The 18,865-nt window shown below is 38.2% G+C and overlaps 1 protein-coding gene across 4 annotated transcripts in view; it reads right to left on the bottom strand.

Annotated features, from left to right (window-relative positions):
* The window catches only part of ctnna2 (catenin (cadherin-associated protein), alpha 2), a 314,859-nt gene that overhangs the window by 85,044 nt on the left and 210,950 nt on the right, over positions 1-18,865 (bottom strand). For all 4 annotated transcript variants that reach the window (XM_079693317.1, XM_079693318.1, XM_079693319.1 and 1 more), the window contains one exon: positions 8,422-8,502. In XM_079693317.1, the coding sequence (XP_079549443.1) occupies positions 8,422-8,502 (81 nt within the window). The remainder of the gene's footprint in view (positions 1-8,421; positions 8,503-18,865) is intronic.

Here is an 18,865-nt window from a genome sequence, read left to right as displayed (position 1 = left end):
CTATATAAGTACAGTCCATTTACCATTTAAGTCTTAGAAACATGCTCTGTTTTGTATTTCTTTTTGTTGTCCCCTGTTATGTTTTTTTAGTAAAAAGCACTTAATCTCTGTTAGACTTGCACTGTTGATTACATGTCATAGTTTTAAAAGAAGTAATAAACAAACAGCCATGATAAAGCAAGATGCACAGATTGCAACATTTAGGTGCAAGGTGGTTGTAGTGCTTGTTCTTTATTAGCTCTTCCCCGGTGTAAAACAATCCAAAAAAGGTTGGGGGCTAAAGCAGGTCTGATGGCAGCTATGGATGTGGTGTAACGTCTTTTTTTGTAAATAAAGGCATTATATTTCTTGATTTGACAATGTATGCCTATTCTCTGTTAGGGCTTATGTAATCATTGGGCTTTTTTTGTAGCACGTGCTTCTTTTTTCATTTGTTTACAATGATTAGTGTGTCAGGCTCCATGGTCTTCTGAGGTCATTCAGAAGTGCTTTAAGTTGAACATATTATATATATAAACATGACTCAATTAAGCCAAATCAAGGGAAATGACGGGCTTTAGATAATGCTAAAGCAAATATATTAGAGTAATGCCTAAAAAACGTAAAGGGGGAAGGCACAAGCTATTCTGATTCCAGGAACAGGAGTAGGGTTTGTTACCATAGAAACCTTTTTCAAAATAAAGTCGGAACATGAGAATTCTTAAAACATGCTTTGGATATCTCAGGATCAGGATGAGGTCATTTTTGGCCAAGACAAACATTGCAGGTATTTTTGTCCTGAATTGTTGAAGGCTGAACCGAAAACAAAAGGAAAAATTACCATTATAATTATATACAACGGTCATGTAGATTTGATCATTTTCAAACCTGAATTGATGAGCTAATAACTGAGCTACAGGAGCTCTCATTAGCTTGCCTAGCCATTTGTTCAATATCTTGCATTTCTAGCTTGTTTTTTGTTTTTATCAGAAAACGTGTTTAGCTGATTTTTAAGTTAAACTTACAACTTACATTTCTATTTGCCATGTTGCATTTCTTTAGAGGAACAACGTGGAAACAATTACATTAAAAAAACAATATATAATAAGTATTACATCACTAGTTGAATGTACATAATGGGATTTGGTCTGTAATAGGGTTTAATGGGCTCAACCACTCATCTCTAGGCAATCTGATCAATATTTGCATGTCAATTCTGTGGATTTAAGGTGGAGGAGTTAGGGACTTCAATACCTGCAATAGTCAGCAAAAAAACAGTATCAACATTATGCTAATTCTCCAGGTTTTCTGGCAGTATTTTCCCTTTTAAACAGTTCAAATATGATCCACGACCAAATAATATTGAGATCAGAATGGAGAAAGTCCCATATTACACACATTTTCTTTTTTTAAACAAGCAATTGTATTTGTGTTCTACAGTAATTGAACATGGTGACTGTTGTATTGATAACCCATCAAGGTTAAGAAAAAAGGGGTTAGGAAAGATTTTGGTTGCAGTTGATAAAAAGGCAAATTATCTGTATGTGATAATTACATGAAAGCCAAAGAAGCTTCATACCCATCCACCTCCATGACACCTACAGGACTGTCTCAGAAAATTAGAATATTGTGATAAAGTTCTTTATTTTCTGTAATGCAATTAAAAAAACAAAAATGTCATACATTCTGGATTCATTACAAATCAACTGAAATATTGCAAGCCTTTTATTATTTTAATATTGCTGATTATGGCATACAGCTTAAGAAAACTCAAAAATCCTATCTCAAAAAATTAGAATAGTTCCTCAGACCAAGTAAAAAAAAAAGATTTATAACAGCAAAACACAATCAAACATTTGAAAATGTCCATTAATGCACTCAGTACTTGGTTGGGAATCCTTTTGCACGGATTACTGCATCAATGCGGCGTGGCATGGAGGCAATCAGCCTGTGGCATTGCTGAGGTGTTATGGATGCCCAGGATGCTTCAATAGCGGCCTTTAGCTCATTAGCATTGTTGGGTCTGGTGTCTTTCAGCTTCTTCTTCACAATACCCCACATATTCTCTATGGGGTTCAGGTCAGGGGAATTTGCAGGCCAATCGAGGACAGTAATGCCATGGTCAGTACACCAGTTACTGGTGGTTTTGGCACTGTGGGCAGGTGCCAGATCATGCTGGCAAATGAATTCCTCATCTCCATAGAGCTTTTCAGCAGACGGAAGCATGTAGTGCTCTAAAATCTCTTGGTACACAGCTGCATTTACTCTGGGCTTGATGAAACACAGTGGACCAACACCAGCAGCTGACATGGCTCCCCAAACCATCGCTGACTGTGGGAACTTCACACTGGATTTCAAGCAACTTGGATTTTGCTCCTCTCCAGCCTTTCTCCAGACTCTGGCGCCTTGACTTCCAAATGAAATACAAAACTTGCTTTCGTCTGAAAAGAGGACTTTGGACCACTGTGCAACTGTCCAGTGCTTCTTTTCCTTAGCCCAAGTCAGACGCCTCTTCCGTTGTCTTGAGTTCAGAAGTGGCTTGACCATGGGAATACGGCTATTGTAGCCCATTTCCCGGACACGTCTGTGAACAGTGACTTTTGATTCCTGGACTCCAGCTTCAGTCCACTGTCTTTGAAGCTCCCCCAAATTCTGGAAGCGACTCTTCTTCACAATGCTGTTAAGGCTGCGGTCATCTCTCTTGGTTGTGCAGCGTTTCCTGCCACATTTCCCCCTTCCAACAGACTTTTTGTGGATGTGCTTTGAAACTGCACTCTGTGAACAGCTTGCTCTTTGAGAAATGTCTTTTTGTGTCTTACCCTCCTGATGGAGGGTGTCAATGACGGTCCTCTGGACAGCAGTCAGATCAGCAGTCTTCCCCATACTTGTGATTTAGTTTACTGAACCAATCTGAGTGTTTTTCAAGGCTCAGGAAACCCTTGCAGGTGTTTCGAGTTAATTAGACGATTCAAGTGATTCGTTGAACACCCTACTAGTATACTTTTTCATGATATTCTAATATTTAGAGATAGGATATTTGAGTTTTCTTAAGCTGTATGCCATAATCAGCAATATTAAAATAATAAAAGGCTTGCAATATTTCAGTTGATTTGTAATGAATCCAGAATGTATGACATTTTTGTTTTTTTTAATTGCATTACAGAAAATAAAGAACTTTATCACAATATTCTAATTTTCTGAGACAGTCCTGTACACCACATCTACTGTGCTGTGTTGCTTCAGCACAGGTCACATTCCTTTAACCTGTTAAACCCCACGCCTGATTTTCAGGTTTCAGGCTCGAAAATGACATGCCCAGAACAAATGACTATATCTTCACTTCTAAAAGGGGTGAATTAATAATCTTGTTTCTCAAAGCAATGATACACCTGTGAGTTGGATGTAGACAAGTCAGAATCGATATAGATGTTTTTATTTTAAAGTAAATTCAGATTGAACATAGTAAAACTATTTAAATTATAGTGTCCGTCCAAAAATAAACCATTACTTACAGTGAAAACCACCCTTTAATCATGGGATAGTAGACACAAAGCTTTAGGAATCCAAACTATACCATATAATAAGTACCCTGTATCAAGATTGATGCAAAAAAAGTGACATTTGACCTTTTTAGAGAGGTTTAGAAAAAAAAACATAACACTTAAGCTATGAATGCATGAATATATGAGAGCAATTGATTTATTACCAAAATAGGGTAGTATTGACATGAGTCTATGCAATATCATCACTATCAAATCAACAGAAGTATATGATAAGGTAAGATGGACCTCATTGTTAGTCCAACAGACTAACATGAGTAAATCACAGTTATTAAACCCTTAGTGCATTAAAGTGCTATGCAATTCCAGAAGCCACAGCTTTGCCAGCTTTTGAAGTGTAACAGATAAATCAATATAGTTATTTATAGGGTTGAAAGGTGGAGTTGCTATTTGATGGGCGATCTGTTTTGAGCATATACTTAAATTACACGTACAAAAAAAAACCAAACCCTGAGTTGAATAATGTTATTGATCATTATTATTTGATTATTATTGATTATGTTATTGATTATGATTTATTTACTGTTTTTTGTTTCCTTTTTTAAATACTGTATTTATTTTACTGTGATATTTATTCCTGTGCCAGATATCTCTGTTGCCTGCCGTCAGTGCAAATTAAAGTATCAATTTTTAACCGATTGAAGGACTTGGATTGTATCGACTTTAATCTCCCTTCACTAGCTACTGCTTCATTTTGGAATTGACTGAATTTAATAACAATAGTGTGTGTGTTTTCAAGCCTGCCGTGTACGTACAGCACAATATTATAATATTTTCAAGGGTTTTAAAGCTCTTAATGGTCTTGGGCCTAGCTATTGATTTGATTTGATTTAACCTATGAGCCCTCTAGAACCCTCAGGTCTCCTGGTACTGACCTTTTAATCATCCCAAAAGTGAGGCGTCTTTTTATTATTACGGCCCACGACTGTGGAGCATCCTCCCAGAGGACCTGAGGGCTGCAGCTATATAAATAAAGCTTGCTTTGATTTGAAGACCACAGTTGACATACACATTTTTCAATCGCAATTGTGTTAATATATTTAAAAAAACCTTTTCATACTGTATATGTTATTTCAATTTTCTTTAAATTATTTATTTCATATAAGCCTGCATTATTAAGTCAAATTATTAATAATTCATATTTATTTGACATGTGTCTCATCTTAAAATGCCTTTACCTTATGTTTTGTCCATTATTAATGAAACACATTCATCAGTATGTTAGCAGGGATAATGACCACTGCTGCTATCATTATGGCCCACATCCTGGATAAGAGGGTCGGCATGAAAGAAGCCTCAGTGCTGCCAGCAGCAGATGTAGCCTGCAGCAGGAAGCAGAGAGTCACCTGCTGCTTACAGCATGCTAGAAGTGAAGTTTCAGGTAAAGACAAACTAGATTTTGTTGTCTTGATGTTATGTTGCCAAGGGATAAAAAGGAGATTGTTTTGACTGGTAACAAACCAGCCAACAAACAAGTTGCCCAGCTGAGGGTCAAGCTTTCAAAGAGGCTAGTGGGTAGACTTATTATGTGTTACTTTATTGTGTGTGTGTGTGTGTGTGTGTGTGTGGGGGTGTGTGTGTGTGTGTGTGTGTGTGTGTGTGTGTGTGTGTGTGTGTGTGTGTGTGTGTGTGTGTGTGTGTGTGTGTGTGTGTGTGTGTGTGTTAGTGTTGGTTTGCATGTGTGTGTGTGGGTGTGTGTGTGTGTGTGTGTGTGTGTGTGTGTGTGTGTGTGTGTGTGTGTGTGTGTGTGTGTGTGTGTGTGTGTGGGTCAACATGTAACTGAAAAAACAAAACACCAAAAAATACCTAACTGGAGGAGCTTGGCTTTGAATATGCACTTCAGTGGGAAATCAAGGTCTCTCTTCAGGAAATGTAGGTGATTGTTATCTATTGTGAAATAAAGACTAACTGTGTAATCAATTTCCTTGCAGCAGGGATAACAACAAGTTGCCAGCCTGTAATTCTTAAGCAATTTAGATCCAACAGTTGCTTACACACTCTTCAGTTATAATGTTTTGATGGAAAATCTACTTTTAATGTCATGCTGCGATTCAAACGTTCCTTTAACTTAGTATGATGGAACATGGTGCATAGATTGCTGCTCTGTATTGTCTCCATCAGACTAGGTAGTGTTGTTAACATGTACTGTACATGTATTTAGAAAATTGAATGGTGGGTGGGAAGGACAGGCTTGACATCTGCTGAATGTGCCCTGGATAACAGACAGCTTAGCATTGTCTTGTATGTACACACAACATCATGAAAAAAGAAATTAAATGATGCAATTCTCTAGCGGTGTTGTCACAAGGCTTGTTGTCTCACCTGCTCCCATTTCACGATTTCTGTCTATCACTTGTTCTTGTCTGTTATAATATTTGATACATCCCTTTCACAATGGAGACGTAGGGGAATTAAATGCTCAAACGCACAATAGTGCTCCTCCCCTCAGGAAGGTCTTGTATCTCTACAGGGCGCGACTGACTTGTTAAACTCATAATTACAGTATCAAAGCTCTATGTAATGTCTGCATGTGTGTTGTGAGTTTTCCCTCCCATCTAAACCTGAAGCTCAAACAGAACGCCCATTCTGCCAAGCCAAACCCTGAGTCAATAGAACATCCTGTCAGAGTGAGTACCACCTGCCAGCCTGTCAGGCCGCCCCACAACATGCCCAACGGGAGGGTGAGTTAAAGCCTCCCATCAGAAAGGATCTGAGTCTTAAAAGGGCAGAAAGGACACAACCACAGCTACTTTGTGCAGGTAGTTTCTAATATCTATGTTGCCAAAGTGCCTTTCCTGCGTCAACAAACATATGTTGCTCTGCATGGAAGGAAAGGTTTCTTGGTGAATAGTATACAATGTTTCTTTTTAATGCATTTGCTGTTTCTGGGGCACTATTCCTGCTTGAATGTACTTCAATCTTCCTTAACATGTGTGGTAAAAGTCATGAGAAATGTATTCTTAAGGAATAAGGACAGGTATATTAGAATCATGCTTAAATGATTGTATTAACCTGTTAAACCCAGAGCCTGTTTTTCAGGTTTCAGGCTCGAAAATGACATTCCCAGAACAAATGACCATATCTTCCCCTCTAAAAGGGTTAAATTAATAATCTTTTTTCTCAAAGTAATGATAAACCTGTCAGTTGGATGTAGAAAAGTCAGATTCAATATAGATGTTTTTTATTTTAAAGAAAATTCCGATTGAACATGGTAAAAAACTGTAAATTATAGTGTCCGTCCAAAAAATATTGTATTTATAGTGAAAACTAACCTTGGATGACGGGTTAGTAGATTAAAAGCTTTAGGAATCCAACGTACAACATATAATAAGTACCCTGTATCAAGATTGATGCAAAACAAGTGATATTTGACATTTTTAGACAGATTTAGCAAAAAAAAACCTTTTCTGGGGCCATTTGGCTGGATTTTTCATATCTCTGGCTCCTCCTGCTGGATTTTGACAAGTGACATCTCTTTCCAACCGTCAGAGCCAATGGAATCGAGGGGAACTCCCACATAGCCCTTATTTGGTCATGTGTGTGTATTATACTGCCGCAAGAGCCACAGCCAAGACCGGAAGCAGCATCTAATTTGGTGGCTACCATTAGCAGCTAACTTTTGCTCTGCGATTTTTACATACAAATGGAATTATGGATTATAAATAATTCCAATTATTGCCCAGGAACTTTATCAACCTATGGATTAACCGATTCAGCCGCGTTTTTTCTCGTTTTAATGCCATTGAACACGTCTTTTGATCAGATTAACAGCTACGGTGAGACGATCTCCCTAGAAGCTACGTAAAGGTACGTGTTGTGATGTCTGTCTTTGCTTGCCCTGTCGCAAGTTCGGATCACTCAGTGATGATACTATATACCTAAATAATCTGTGGAACCTCAGCTTTAATCGGAGATCTTGTATGTGCAGCTACGATAAGTAATAAGGGTACTTTTATCTTGAGTTCTGTGCCAATGTCCGTTAGCATTTTTCGCTAAGGGGTAATTTAGATGCTTCTTATGAGACTTGTGTTTTGTTTTGATAAAAATGGTTTATATCGTCAGTTAGCTGAGATTATTTCCATTAATCTGGTATAACACATTAATAGGTTCGTAAATATTAAGATCCCCTGAGACACAGTGTCCTGAAAAAAAAAAACAGGGTCCCCACCGGCGGGGACCTTGGGGCTTAACAGGCATCATATAATATTATTTTCAAGCATGGTGTCTAAAACAATTTTCATAATCTGCAAGATCTAACAGTGGAAAAATAGATAATAGTTTCCTTCATAATATGAAAAATAAATCTATAATGCTTTGAGTTCTGATGTTGCATATCACAGCATGAATCCTGTACTTATTCATCAGTACTTGGGGTTGCTTGGAGGGTAATTCCCTTTTTTCTAGTATTGTGATTTTGTATTAATTGCAATACCTATTGTATTGATATGTCTATGTGCAATGCTTCTGAAAAATGTGAACAGCGATCAGATTGGTTGATGTGATTGAGTATTTTCCCTGCCCTTTTTCAAACAGTTTCCGATGACAGCTTCTGTGTAACGAGCCATCTGGCACATCAGGTTAGTAATAGCCCATTAGAGCATAGAGAGAATCTGCTGCTGAAAATAGTCCCCAACAAATACACTACTTACTTCTGTTTGAGAAACATTTCCTAAAACTACGGTGACCAGCTAGAGGACATTATTTTGCCTTTAAAATTGCACGTACATATTTGTGACCTGTTATAATAATTGAGTCATCATTAGGGAAATAAAACTGAATTTTGTCCGAATTTTATGAGAGATGGGTAAATAAACCTTGGTAGAACATGTTAGATAAAAGTGTTTAATGGGAGATGGAGTTGATGCATGAAACTTGCACTTACCTGTCTGCGCAGGTCCCTGGTCTTTTTGGTCATCTTGTCAATGGCAGAGTTCAATGGGTCCCCTTTCTCTTTCCTGCCAGTCTGCGAAAAGAAACACAAATACAGTGTTAACACAGTTTTAGAATGCCATCACACACTTATCTGTTTGACTATTACTTAGTTTGAAAAAAACAAGTATAAACTGTGTTTATTGAGTGTAACATTTTTTTATAGGCATGCTATATTTACAATAATGCCACATTGTCATTAGACACGTTTACCAAGCACAAAAGCCCTACAACCAATACATTGAAGACATTTTTTGTAGACTTTCGTAAATTATTTGTTAAACTTCATAGGAGCAATGACAAATTGTGTTTAGAGCAAAACATATCGGACATCAAAATATCCTGAAGGCAAAAAAAGATCTTGTGAGATAACCAGTACCTTGGTTGAAATTACAAGTGCTGAACATTAAAACTTGACTAAAAAAGTTTGGTGTGTTACCTCCGCCTATAAATCAAGTTTCAATTTAGTTGTCACCAAATGACCTCCTGTGTGCAGCAGTTCCTGTCACTGCAAGCTCATACTGGTGAATTTAGGAGGGTGTAGGACTACCTTGTGATTCACCTGACACATGCAGAGGCCCCAATCCCTTTTTCTAACCTGACAGGGGTTCCATTGGGAGAGAAGTACAGAGCTTTTCTCTGCTCCAGATTCCCTCCCACCAGTTAACACAACTGACAACTAACCAGTCCAAGTGTCACTAAGGCAGACACAAGGAAGTATTTCATACAGAAATAAAACCAAGTTCATTGAAACACCAGGCCTAGCAGGAGGATCCTCTGTCTGCCCCTATGCCACCTGGGCACCCCATTTACAACTTACCAGCTCTACTCTTTTGTTCAGAAACCATAGAGAAGAGTGGAGTTATTTATACTACTCCAGTTATTAGACTCCCCCTTTAACTATCTAACTTCGGATGGCAGCTTGGCCCGAAGGTTAGAAAGCGGTCAGTGTCTAGGAGTGAACAGTTTCTGCTTCAGGACACATATAAATGATCGGGTACTCTGATCCCTTTAGAGAAAGTCATGCGGGTGTCCCTGGCAGTGAAAAGTGTTACAATCATAAGTGTGCTGTACTGAATGTGCTACATATCAATACAGTTGGAGTTTTAGGATCAATTAAAAGTGTTGTCACTTATTTCATTAAACAGATATTTGCATATAACTGTCTTTAATGGATGACTGCACCATTCAGTGTGTTGGCTGTTCACATCTAAAGCATATTGATAACTAGGATATACAACGTTTTAGAATTTGTTTTTGGGGATCAACCCCTTTGATCTAATTAAATTAAAAAAATTCAAGGCGTAAAAGTAATTGGCAACAACAAAAACAACAACAAGGCTATTATAACTGGAAAGAAGATTGGGGTGTGGGATTTAGGACTACAGCTACAGGCTGTACTCCATCTTGGAAGTGAAGAATCTGCGACATTTACTGCTATGCTGCCAACCGTCCCACAGGTCCTTTCAATCAGCTGCTGCATAAAGTCAAATATCACCTCAGTTCAAACTAAAGGTCTAGAAACAATCATTCATGTTAATTACTCTGTCCTTTAATTTTGCCAACTCACCAATTGAAATATGTGGCTCACCCCTCTTTTGAAACTCGAGCGATGCTGTACAAAAGTTATGCTGCATTTTTTTTCAGGTTTGTGCGATTCATGTTCAAATGCAGCGTTTCATTTCAACAAGTTACCATGCAAAGGCATGCAATCAAATATGCTCATTTAAAATCTGAAAGGCAGTTGTGGACTCTTCCATTTGAATATGTTTTTCAGCAAAGGAAAAAGGTTTGCAGGATGATCACAGGATAAGACACATTGCTCTACTGTGAAAGCCAGAGCACACAATCAGTTATGTCGTTACCAGGCAACCATCCAACAGTTTTGCCCAGTATAGCCTGAAGGCGAAGGTTTTATTTTGCAGAAAAACACATACCTGGTGACATGTATTCCCATTGATCCCTGACTGCAAACAATGATTTATCTTAGACAAAGTAAACACATAACAACAGGACTTTAAGTAAAGGGGCCATTTGGTCGTTATCCTGATTAATAAGACCCAACATGTGGTTGCTTATTTCTGTGTTGCTGCACTATTGTTCTCCCCTTTATATATGTGGAATAGGGGGGCACCTCATATATATGTGTCGCAAATAACTAAATGAGACCCCATCAAACGCCCACCTCACACTTAACCCACCCTGAGGTTAACAATGATTTGTCACTTTCAACGCCTTGGTCATTATGACAGTTTCCACATTATTTCCAAACAAAGAGAAAAGCAGAGGGAGAGCTGCTGCTGTAGACTCAGAAACACAACACGGTGACACTGACTTCATGAGCTTTTTTGACGTTTTATTTTGCACGGGAAGATGTGTTGTCCGTTTCAATGCAACTGTCAGTATCAGTCAACGATATTGGAAGATAGAAACTATTCCAAACCCACTTTCTGAGAGAGATGCCATTTTGAGGACAAACCACAGCAATCTATTTGCAATTTCTTACTTTTGGATGTGTCACACTCTGGTTCAACATGCGTGGGTATTTGCTAAAGGGAATTCACATGTGTGTACGGTCACTGCTGTGACAGGGCTGCTCAATGAAAAGAGCCTGTAGCCATAAAAGCAGATATGATTCCTTTTACTGGCTAATTTATTGCTGGTTTGCCCTTGGCCGAGAGTGCGAGTTGTCTTTCATATGGGCGTTAAGTATTAGAAATTAGTCATTCGTCTCCCAGCTCATATACAGTTATTCACACTCTCTTTTAATAGCAATCACAAAATGCAGTTATTTTTTTATGGAGTAATGCACCAAACTGAACGGAAGACGAATGTTTCTCATAATTTGCACGTGATGTGTCAATGTCGTTTCTTTCTTTCTTTATTCTTTATTTCGAACAGATTAAAAAATAACAAATAACAAATGTGAAAAACAGAATACCGCATTGTTAAAATACAGTATCCATCCACATTCATGGTAATATCTGTATATTCAACAAAAAAAACAAAAAAAGTCTTCATATTAATAATAATAATAAATCATATGTGTCCGAAAGGGAGTAGGAGGAAGCAAATACTTATTAATTCCCACCCCTTACTTTATCAATGATTGTCCTTTAAAATCACTATGCAAGTTATTCCTACTTACATTTATATTTATACATACATATACAATAATTTCTCATCTTCAATCACCTCTCTTCATTCTCATAGTTTTTCAAAAAAGTGTTTCTGTACATCCTTTTAAACTGAATTATGCTTGTGTTCCGTTTTAACTCCTGCTCCAAACCATTCCATAAAATCACCCCACAGTTTGTTATACTCATACTTCTCAGAGTTGTTCTGACCTTGAGTTGTTTAAAATGTAGATTTCCTCTCAAATTATACCCACCCTCTCTGTCTACAAACAATGTTTTTAATTTCCTAGGAAGTAGATTATGTCTTGCTCTGTACATGATTTGTGCCGTTTTAAATTTAACCAGATCAATGAACTTCAATATGTGTGACTTCCAAAATAATACATTAGTGTGTTCAAGATATCCAACATTAGTGATAACTCTTATAGCCCTTTTTTGTAATGTGCATAACGGCTGTAGGATGGTTTTATACGTGTTTCCCCAAATCTCCACACAGTAAATCAGATATGGCAATATTAGTGTGTTATATAGAGTATACAATGAGTTATAGTCCAGTTTGACATGCGTTGAGAGAAACCCACCTGACCCTAACCCGCCTACTGAACTGTGGACATTTGCTTGTGTGTACAGGACGTTTTATGAAACATACATGAAATCAATTTAAATCATTTTTGATTGACAAAAGGGGGCGGAGAAGAAACCAGGAGAGCATTCAGTTTTCCTATCAAAGCATGCCATACAAGCACTCTCTCTTTTCGATGTGCATGCACTGACAAGCTCTTCTATTCAAGAGCAGAGGACATGACAACATCAGTCATTGTGCTGCCTTAAGAGCCTAATGTGTCATTAAGGCACCAGAGGGACGCAAAGGATTAAAGATGCTCACCGCCAAAAATAAAAAGGGGCTTAGCTTCAACCTTTCAGAGGACACTTCAAACTTATCCAAGATGTTATGTATAACCGACATGTTTAATTAAACTGAAAGAAAGAGAGAATGGTCAGGCTAGGTACAACTTTGGGCTACTTATTTTTTATTTCATTTTCTTGAATCAGAAATCCCAGTAGTTTTATTTCTTAAAACTCTTAACTCTTTAATCTGAGTTAAGGAGTTGAAACATCACATGACTGCAGTTTAAAAGGAAAGCACTGTCTGTTTTTTAGAGCTCATACTGACAACCAAGCAATGGCTCTTGAATTTATTTTCTTCTATCTACTACAACTCATTGTGTCATTTTGCAGCTTTAGGACGGATGCAGCATGCTTTCGAAAGTAAGTCAAGAAGGCTTCAAGTACAAAAAATACTCTCTCCCTATACTGCAAATACTCTACTCCTTCAGCACACAATGTCAAATGTATTACTCATGTTGGGTTTCCTGCAGAACATTAAACGCCCATTAAAAACACTATGCATGAATTCCCCTATCACAAACATTAAGAGAGTCAACAATAATGAATCATAGGTTAGTCAATGTGTCAGGCTCATTTTCAGCCGGGCTTGGTCAAAACGGTGGTCTTTGATATGGGCGCAACAAAGCGAGAGAGACAAAACTGAATCACATAATAGTTTTTTTCACCGTGTTTATCTGAAAAACAATTTAACTTCCCTCCTCTCCCATCCAGGTGTATGTGCAAGCAATTCCGCCCTGAAATGCACCGCCATTAAAAGCTTGACAGCACAGTAGGCAGTTGATTCAATTGTCTTCCATACAGACACATTGATTGTTTAGTTTTTGACTGCAAGATAATGGAATGTGCATGTTTGGTTTTGCTGGTAAACACAAGTCCCTGTGGTGTTTTGCAGACAATGTTCCCAACTGTCCCCATCCATTATGTTCTACCCCCTGGTGTGCTCTCATTCATTCTCAGTTGGGGAGAACAAGATAGAAGAGGGTGCCTGGAAATAAGCATCTACTGTGTGGGGTAATGGATGCAGTAGCACTTATTCTTCCACACTCCGGAGACGGCTGGTGGACGGCGCATGCTGATGGTGCTGCTGAGGGCCATGAGTGTGTTCACTCTTTCATGCCTCAACAAAGTAAGTTGTGTAATTCTTCAGTGGCGCAGTGCAGAGGAATCTACTTTAATCTAGTTCTGATCCGATAAAGGTTTAATCATAACAATAGAGTCTTTACAAGCAGAATCATGCACAGGCAAATGTTATATTTTTGTATTAAAGCTTCTACTGCATGTATTTTCTAATGACTCCAAAAAAGAGGTGTGATACTTGAGTTGTTTTTACATTTTTAGCAATGGGAAACAATATAATGTATATTAACTTGTGCTTTATTGATTCATTAAGACTGTTTACTATGTTTATTACTATTGTGAGCATCATGTGAATAAAGTCCAAAGCTTTTATTTCTGAGAACATAAGAAAATACAGGAAAATGTGAGATGAGGGGAAAAGTAAAGTACATACAGGTGATCAATGTCGTTCTGATGCATTTAACACAATATTTGACTGCATTCACAAGTTAATGGAAGAAAATTAATTATTATACAACCATGTCTTTGTACCTCCTTTGAAACTAATGCAATACCACATGACAATACCAAGAACTCCCTGAAACCGAGGCAAGGTGAAAGAAGTGAGGAATTAATCTGGTAATTCATAGGCAATAACATGGCAAATCAAAGCAATGGGCAGATGAATCAGAGGGAGGTAAATAGAAGACAGGTGGGGGAGGAAAAAGGAGATGAGGGGGCACAAGGCATTCCGTCTTATTGTCTCCCAAGATCAATGTGTTAAATGATATCAATTCCGGCTCCTTGTCAATTCAATTAGGCCGGAGCGAGGAGTACAATTACTGTCCAATGTGGTTACACCGTCTGCAGCGGGCTTAAAGGGGAAGGCTGATAACGAGAGGGTGAGAGAGTGTATGTGCCAGCCCAGTGGTGGGGGTTGATAATAGTGGTAACATGTTGGTCGGGTTAGTAGCAGATAATGGGTTGCTAGATCCTAATTAAGATAAGTTGTGGTCCCTCAGCTGTAGTGCCATAGATGGGCCAATTTGACTTGTTCTCATTAAGTGGAACTTAAAGAGGTGCAGCGGTGGCTATCAGTTAGTTTGATTACAGGATACTGAAAAAGAAAACACGCTGTAATGCCTGTGGGTGGAAAAAATACTTCTAGATGAATGCTTCAGATTAGAATTGTTTTTTTTGTTTGTTTTTTTAAATGAGATGTCAGAGCTACATGGTACAGAAATATCATAATATCATTATAGCCATTATAACCCACTGGGAAACTAATAGATGTACAGCACAGGCACAATGCAGTGCTGAGGAAAATGAGCACAGAAATATAATTCACATGCACTGCACATTGTAAAAGGTTAGTTAGCTTAATATTGTTCTAAGCGGATTACATGTGGAAAGATTATATGTCATTTTGTTCCATCTTTCCATTATCTATACCCGCTTATCCTGCACAGGGTAGTGGGGAGATGGATGGAGCGTATCCCGGCTCACATTGGGCTCACAGCCAGCCAGCCAGCCTGCCCTGCTCTGGATGGCCGTTTATCACAGTGCTAACATATTAAGACAGACAACCGTTCACACTCACACTCACATACAGGCAATGTAGAGCCTCCAATTTTCTAACTCTATGAGAGAAAACCAAACAGGTGGAAGTCCATATAGACGTGAGGACAAAAGGCAAACTGAACCGTTATCAATTTTCTTTTAATTATCTTTTTTCTCAATACGATCTGAAATCCCTTCCAAGAGACGCTTAGACAAAGTAAATGTAACAAATCAAAGGTGTAACTTGGGTTCTCACCAATCTTGGTATTGTATACATTACAAACATATACAATTATGTTGGCAAGCTTTACAAATTGGAAGATATATGGTGAATAAAGGTCCACATGTAAAAAAAGAAAAATTCACAAAACCTTTATCTGGCAACAAAGCAGCAGCGTTGAGGATATATCTTTATTTGTGTTATACTTAAAAGTGGAACATTCAGATTGGAGAGCAGCATTGCACTGCATATAAGATTTGGGTGACATACTATACACATTATTTTAACATTTTTTTTTTTTTCATGGAGCAGTTTGGAGGGAGTTAATAAGGGAATGAAAGAAAGCATCTTCACTCATGTGAAAAGAAAAGGTTGTGTGGTTGTAGGCGTTGATTAACAGATGCATTTCATACTGTTTATGTAATGCCTTGCATGTAGGTCTGCACACTGGACTTTCCTGTCTCTTAATGAGGCTTAATGAAAGTGATAATGACCTAAGGCAGTGGCTTTCAATCTGTGTCTTTGGGATGCCCCACGCACCATATGTACCTCATTATCCTTTATGTTTCCTACATTGTTCACATCAGTTACCATTTTAAGGAGGGCACACAGAAAGCTATCCAGATGATGTCGTATGAACTAAGTAAACAAAATGTGTTCACTTGAATGACCAAAATAATGTTTTCGTTAATGATATTAAAACCCAAATGGATAGACACAATTGTTGATGGATGAATAAAGTATTCATCATGTTATCTATAAGCAAACAATAGCATTTCAGAACAATCATGAGGTTATTAGGTTGTACAAATCAGCTTTTATCAAACACAGTTCAGATTTCTTGAAGTGTGTATTGTGTTTAAATGAGCACATACATAATATACTATAAATGTTGTTGGCATGGCCTGTCAAATGGTATACACCTATATCATATACTGTCAGTTAACTTAACATCTGTAATCCATACTACTACAAATAGGAGTAGCCTCCCACACATTAGCACATCCTAGAGGCTTACTTTAACCACACATACACACATCTATAACAATCCTGCAGTTCTGCAGTCGGAGAATAATTAAGTATCCAGAGCTCCTTCATATAGCCTCAGGACAGCTAGTACACTTCCAACCTAGCTGTACTGCTCGTACGAGGGCTTCATGTCTCTTCTCCTCTTACATGGTTGCCCATTGTAACTATAACGGGGCTGTTAGAGCCTGGCAGTCTCCTGTAAGTTAAAGCAGCCAGAACTGCGCTGCCTGAGGAGGAGCCAGAGTGCCTCCTGGCACAAGCTCTCTTATGTTTAATGGCTGCTGCCGTTTGCTTACTCCTCTCATTACACTGGCTCATGTTTAGACTGAGGGCCTGTCACTGGCTATTAGCATCTGTGGTCAAGCAGGTTGTGGATGAGAGGAAGCATCTGGCTTATCATCAAGCACCTCGTAAGTACCAAATGAGCAGTATGTTTAGGATTGGGCACACATAGAATGAAGGACACCCTGTGTACATGGACACGTCGTAGATTGGTGCAACACAATCACAACATACAGAGTCAAAATTAAGACTGATAATAAATAATAATAATAATAATAATAATAATAATAATAATAATAATAATAATAATAATAAACTGATATGTTCTTCTCCTGATGAGTCGAATGTGTTTTTATGCATACTTGGCACAGACATTTTATAAATTATGTTTATGGGGCATTTTTGCATTTATATGAGATGACACAGTAGTAAATGACAGGAGATATGGCAAGAGTAATGATGTTGAAATGAGGCCAAAAGTCACAGAATAAAGAGCCAGAATGTGACTGGGTCTATTCTGCATATACAACATTATCATTTGGCCAGGGGTTTGCAGTGCATCTGAATTATCAAATTATCTTTCTTTTGTACTTTGTTATTTACTGATGGCTTCATGGAAATGTAACATCACTTTTTTTCATATGACAGTGATAAGAACACAAATCAAAATCTGACCGGATATTATTTAGGAAAAACAACAGAGAGAGGAAGCACACAAATAATGGACTGCAGCAGTGGCAGAAGCAGGAACTGACACTAGATAAACAGACGTAGAGCAAAATGACATATACTTAACCCCTTGCCCTTATTCCTCCTAGCTTCGCACTTTCTACTTTTGTTGTTATTTTGTTTTACTTGCTTGTAAGCGCTTTGAGCACCAGGAAAAGCGCTTTATAAATGTAATGTATTATTATTATTATTATTATTATTATTACTTGAATATTTTTCTTCTCACTGTGCCCTTTGTTTGATTGCTTGATTCATTCAGAGCATATTCAAAAAGTATACACGTATTTTTGTTCGAACGGGATAACATATATTTCAAGTTTACGGGATTATGCATTACAGTAAGTGTGGTTGCAGATATGACAAGAAGTAATGCTAGATGTGAAATGTGTAATTGACTAAACTACTGTAACCTGCAGGTTTTTGAATTTTCAGACAAAAGCTAGTTCTAAAAATTCCGACTTTCTACAGCCTTTTCACAAAGAAGGAGATACAGACACCATAAATACTTTTTATACATCTCTCTAGTCAGAGTCAGTACAATGGCATCAGGAGGCTGTAAACCATAACCTCCATATTTCGGTTTTTACGGTAGGACAAAAGTATCCCAAAGCAGCCTGAAACAAGGTATGTCGGTGACTGCATAACACAGACAGTAACTTGCAGAGGCAGCACTGGATGTCGAGGGCTCTGACCTCCACAGAATACTCAAAATATCCATGGTAGATGTGCCCAATTATATATTAAACTTGTATATGGAGTGTAAATGGTTACTTAAAAAACACTTAGATCCAATTCAACATACGAGTTACGATGGTTGGTAAAGCTAGCCCTGAACACACATTGTGAATTGCCTCTCAGGAAATAAATTGTGTTCCGGTTGATTTACTGATCCTTACATAATTCATCCGTCGTTGAAAAACACCAAAGTACGCGGTTACATGCGATTGGACGTCATGCTGCTATGAAGTGGTTTAAGAATAGAAATATGGAGAAGAGAGGAGGTAGGGTTACATATTACTGTAAATGTGTTACGTCCCGTCCACACACAGGCATGAAACAAATCTTGAAAAACCTTGATGCTGGGCGTGTCTGAAGCTTGGCGATTTCACGCGCCCAAGGCGACCAACAACCAATCAGGAATCTCCCAGGAATCTCCCGCCCGCCCCCGGCATACAAAGCCTGTCCATTCAATGTTAAAACAAAGTAAACTGGATATAAACTCCCCAAACAGGTGAAAACCTACCAGTTTCACCAACTGTCTCTGCCACCTCCCTCCATGCCTGGTTCCTCCAGTTTAGGTCCCGGTAGGTGAACAGAGAGCAGTCGTAAAGGACCGGGACATTTCCTACAGCGATGATTAATTTATCCTCCATTTTATGACATATCTGCATACAGTACACGCGGTTTGATTGGCTAGCGCTTGCACTGGCGGGATTTGCATAAACGGGATTTGATTGGCTGATGCCAGCTTCGCA

This window comes from Notothenia rossii (assembly GCF_949606895.1).
Source record: "Notothenia rossii genome assembly, chromosome: 1".
Taxonomy (NCBI): domain Eukaryota; kingdom Metazoa; phylum Chordata; class Actinopteri; order Perciformes; family Nototheniidae; genus Notothenia; species Notothenia rossii.
The sequence above is the reverse complement of the archived record's forward strand: the minus strand, read 5'-3'. Positions and strand labels throughout refer to the sequence as shown.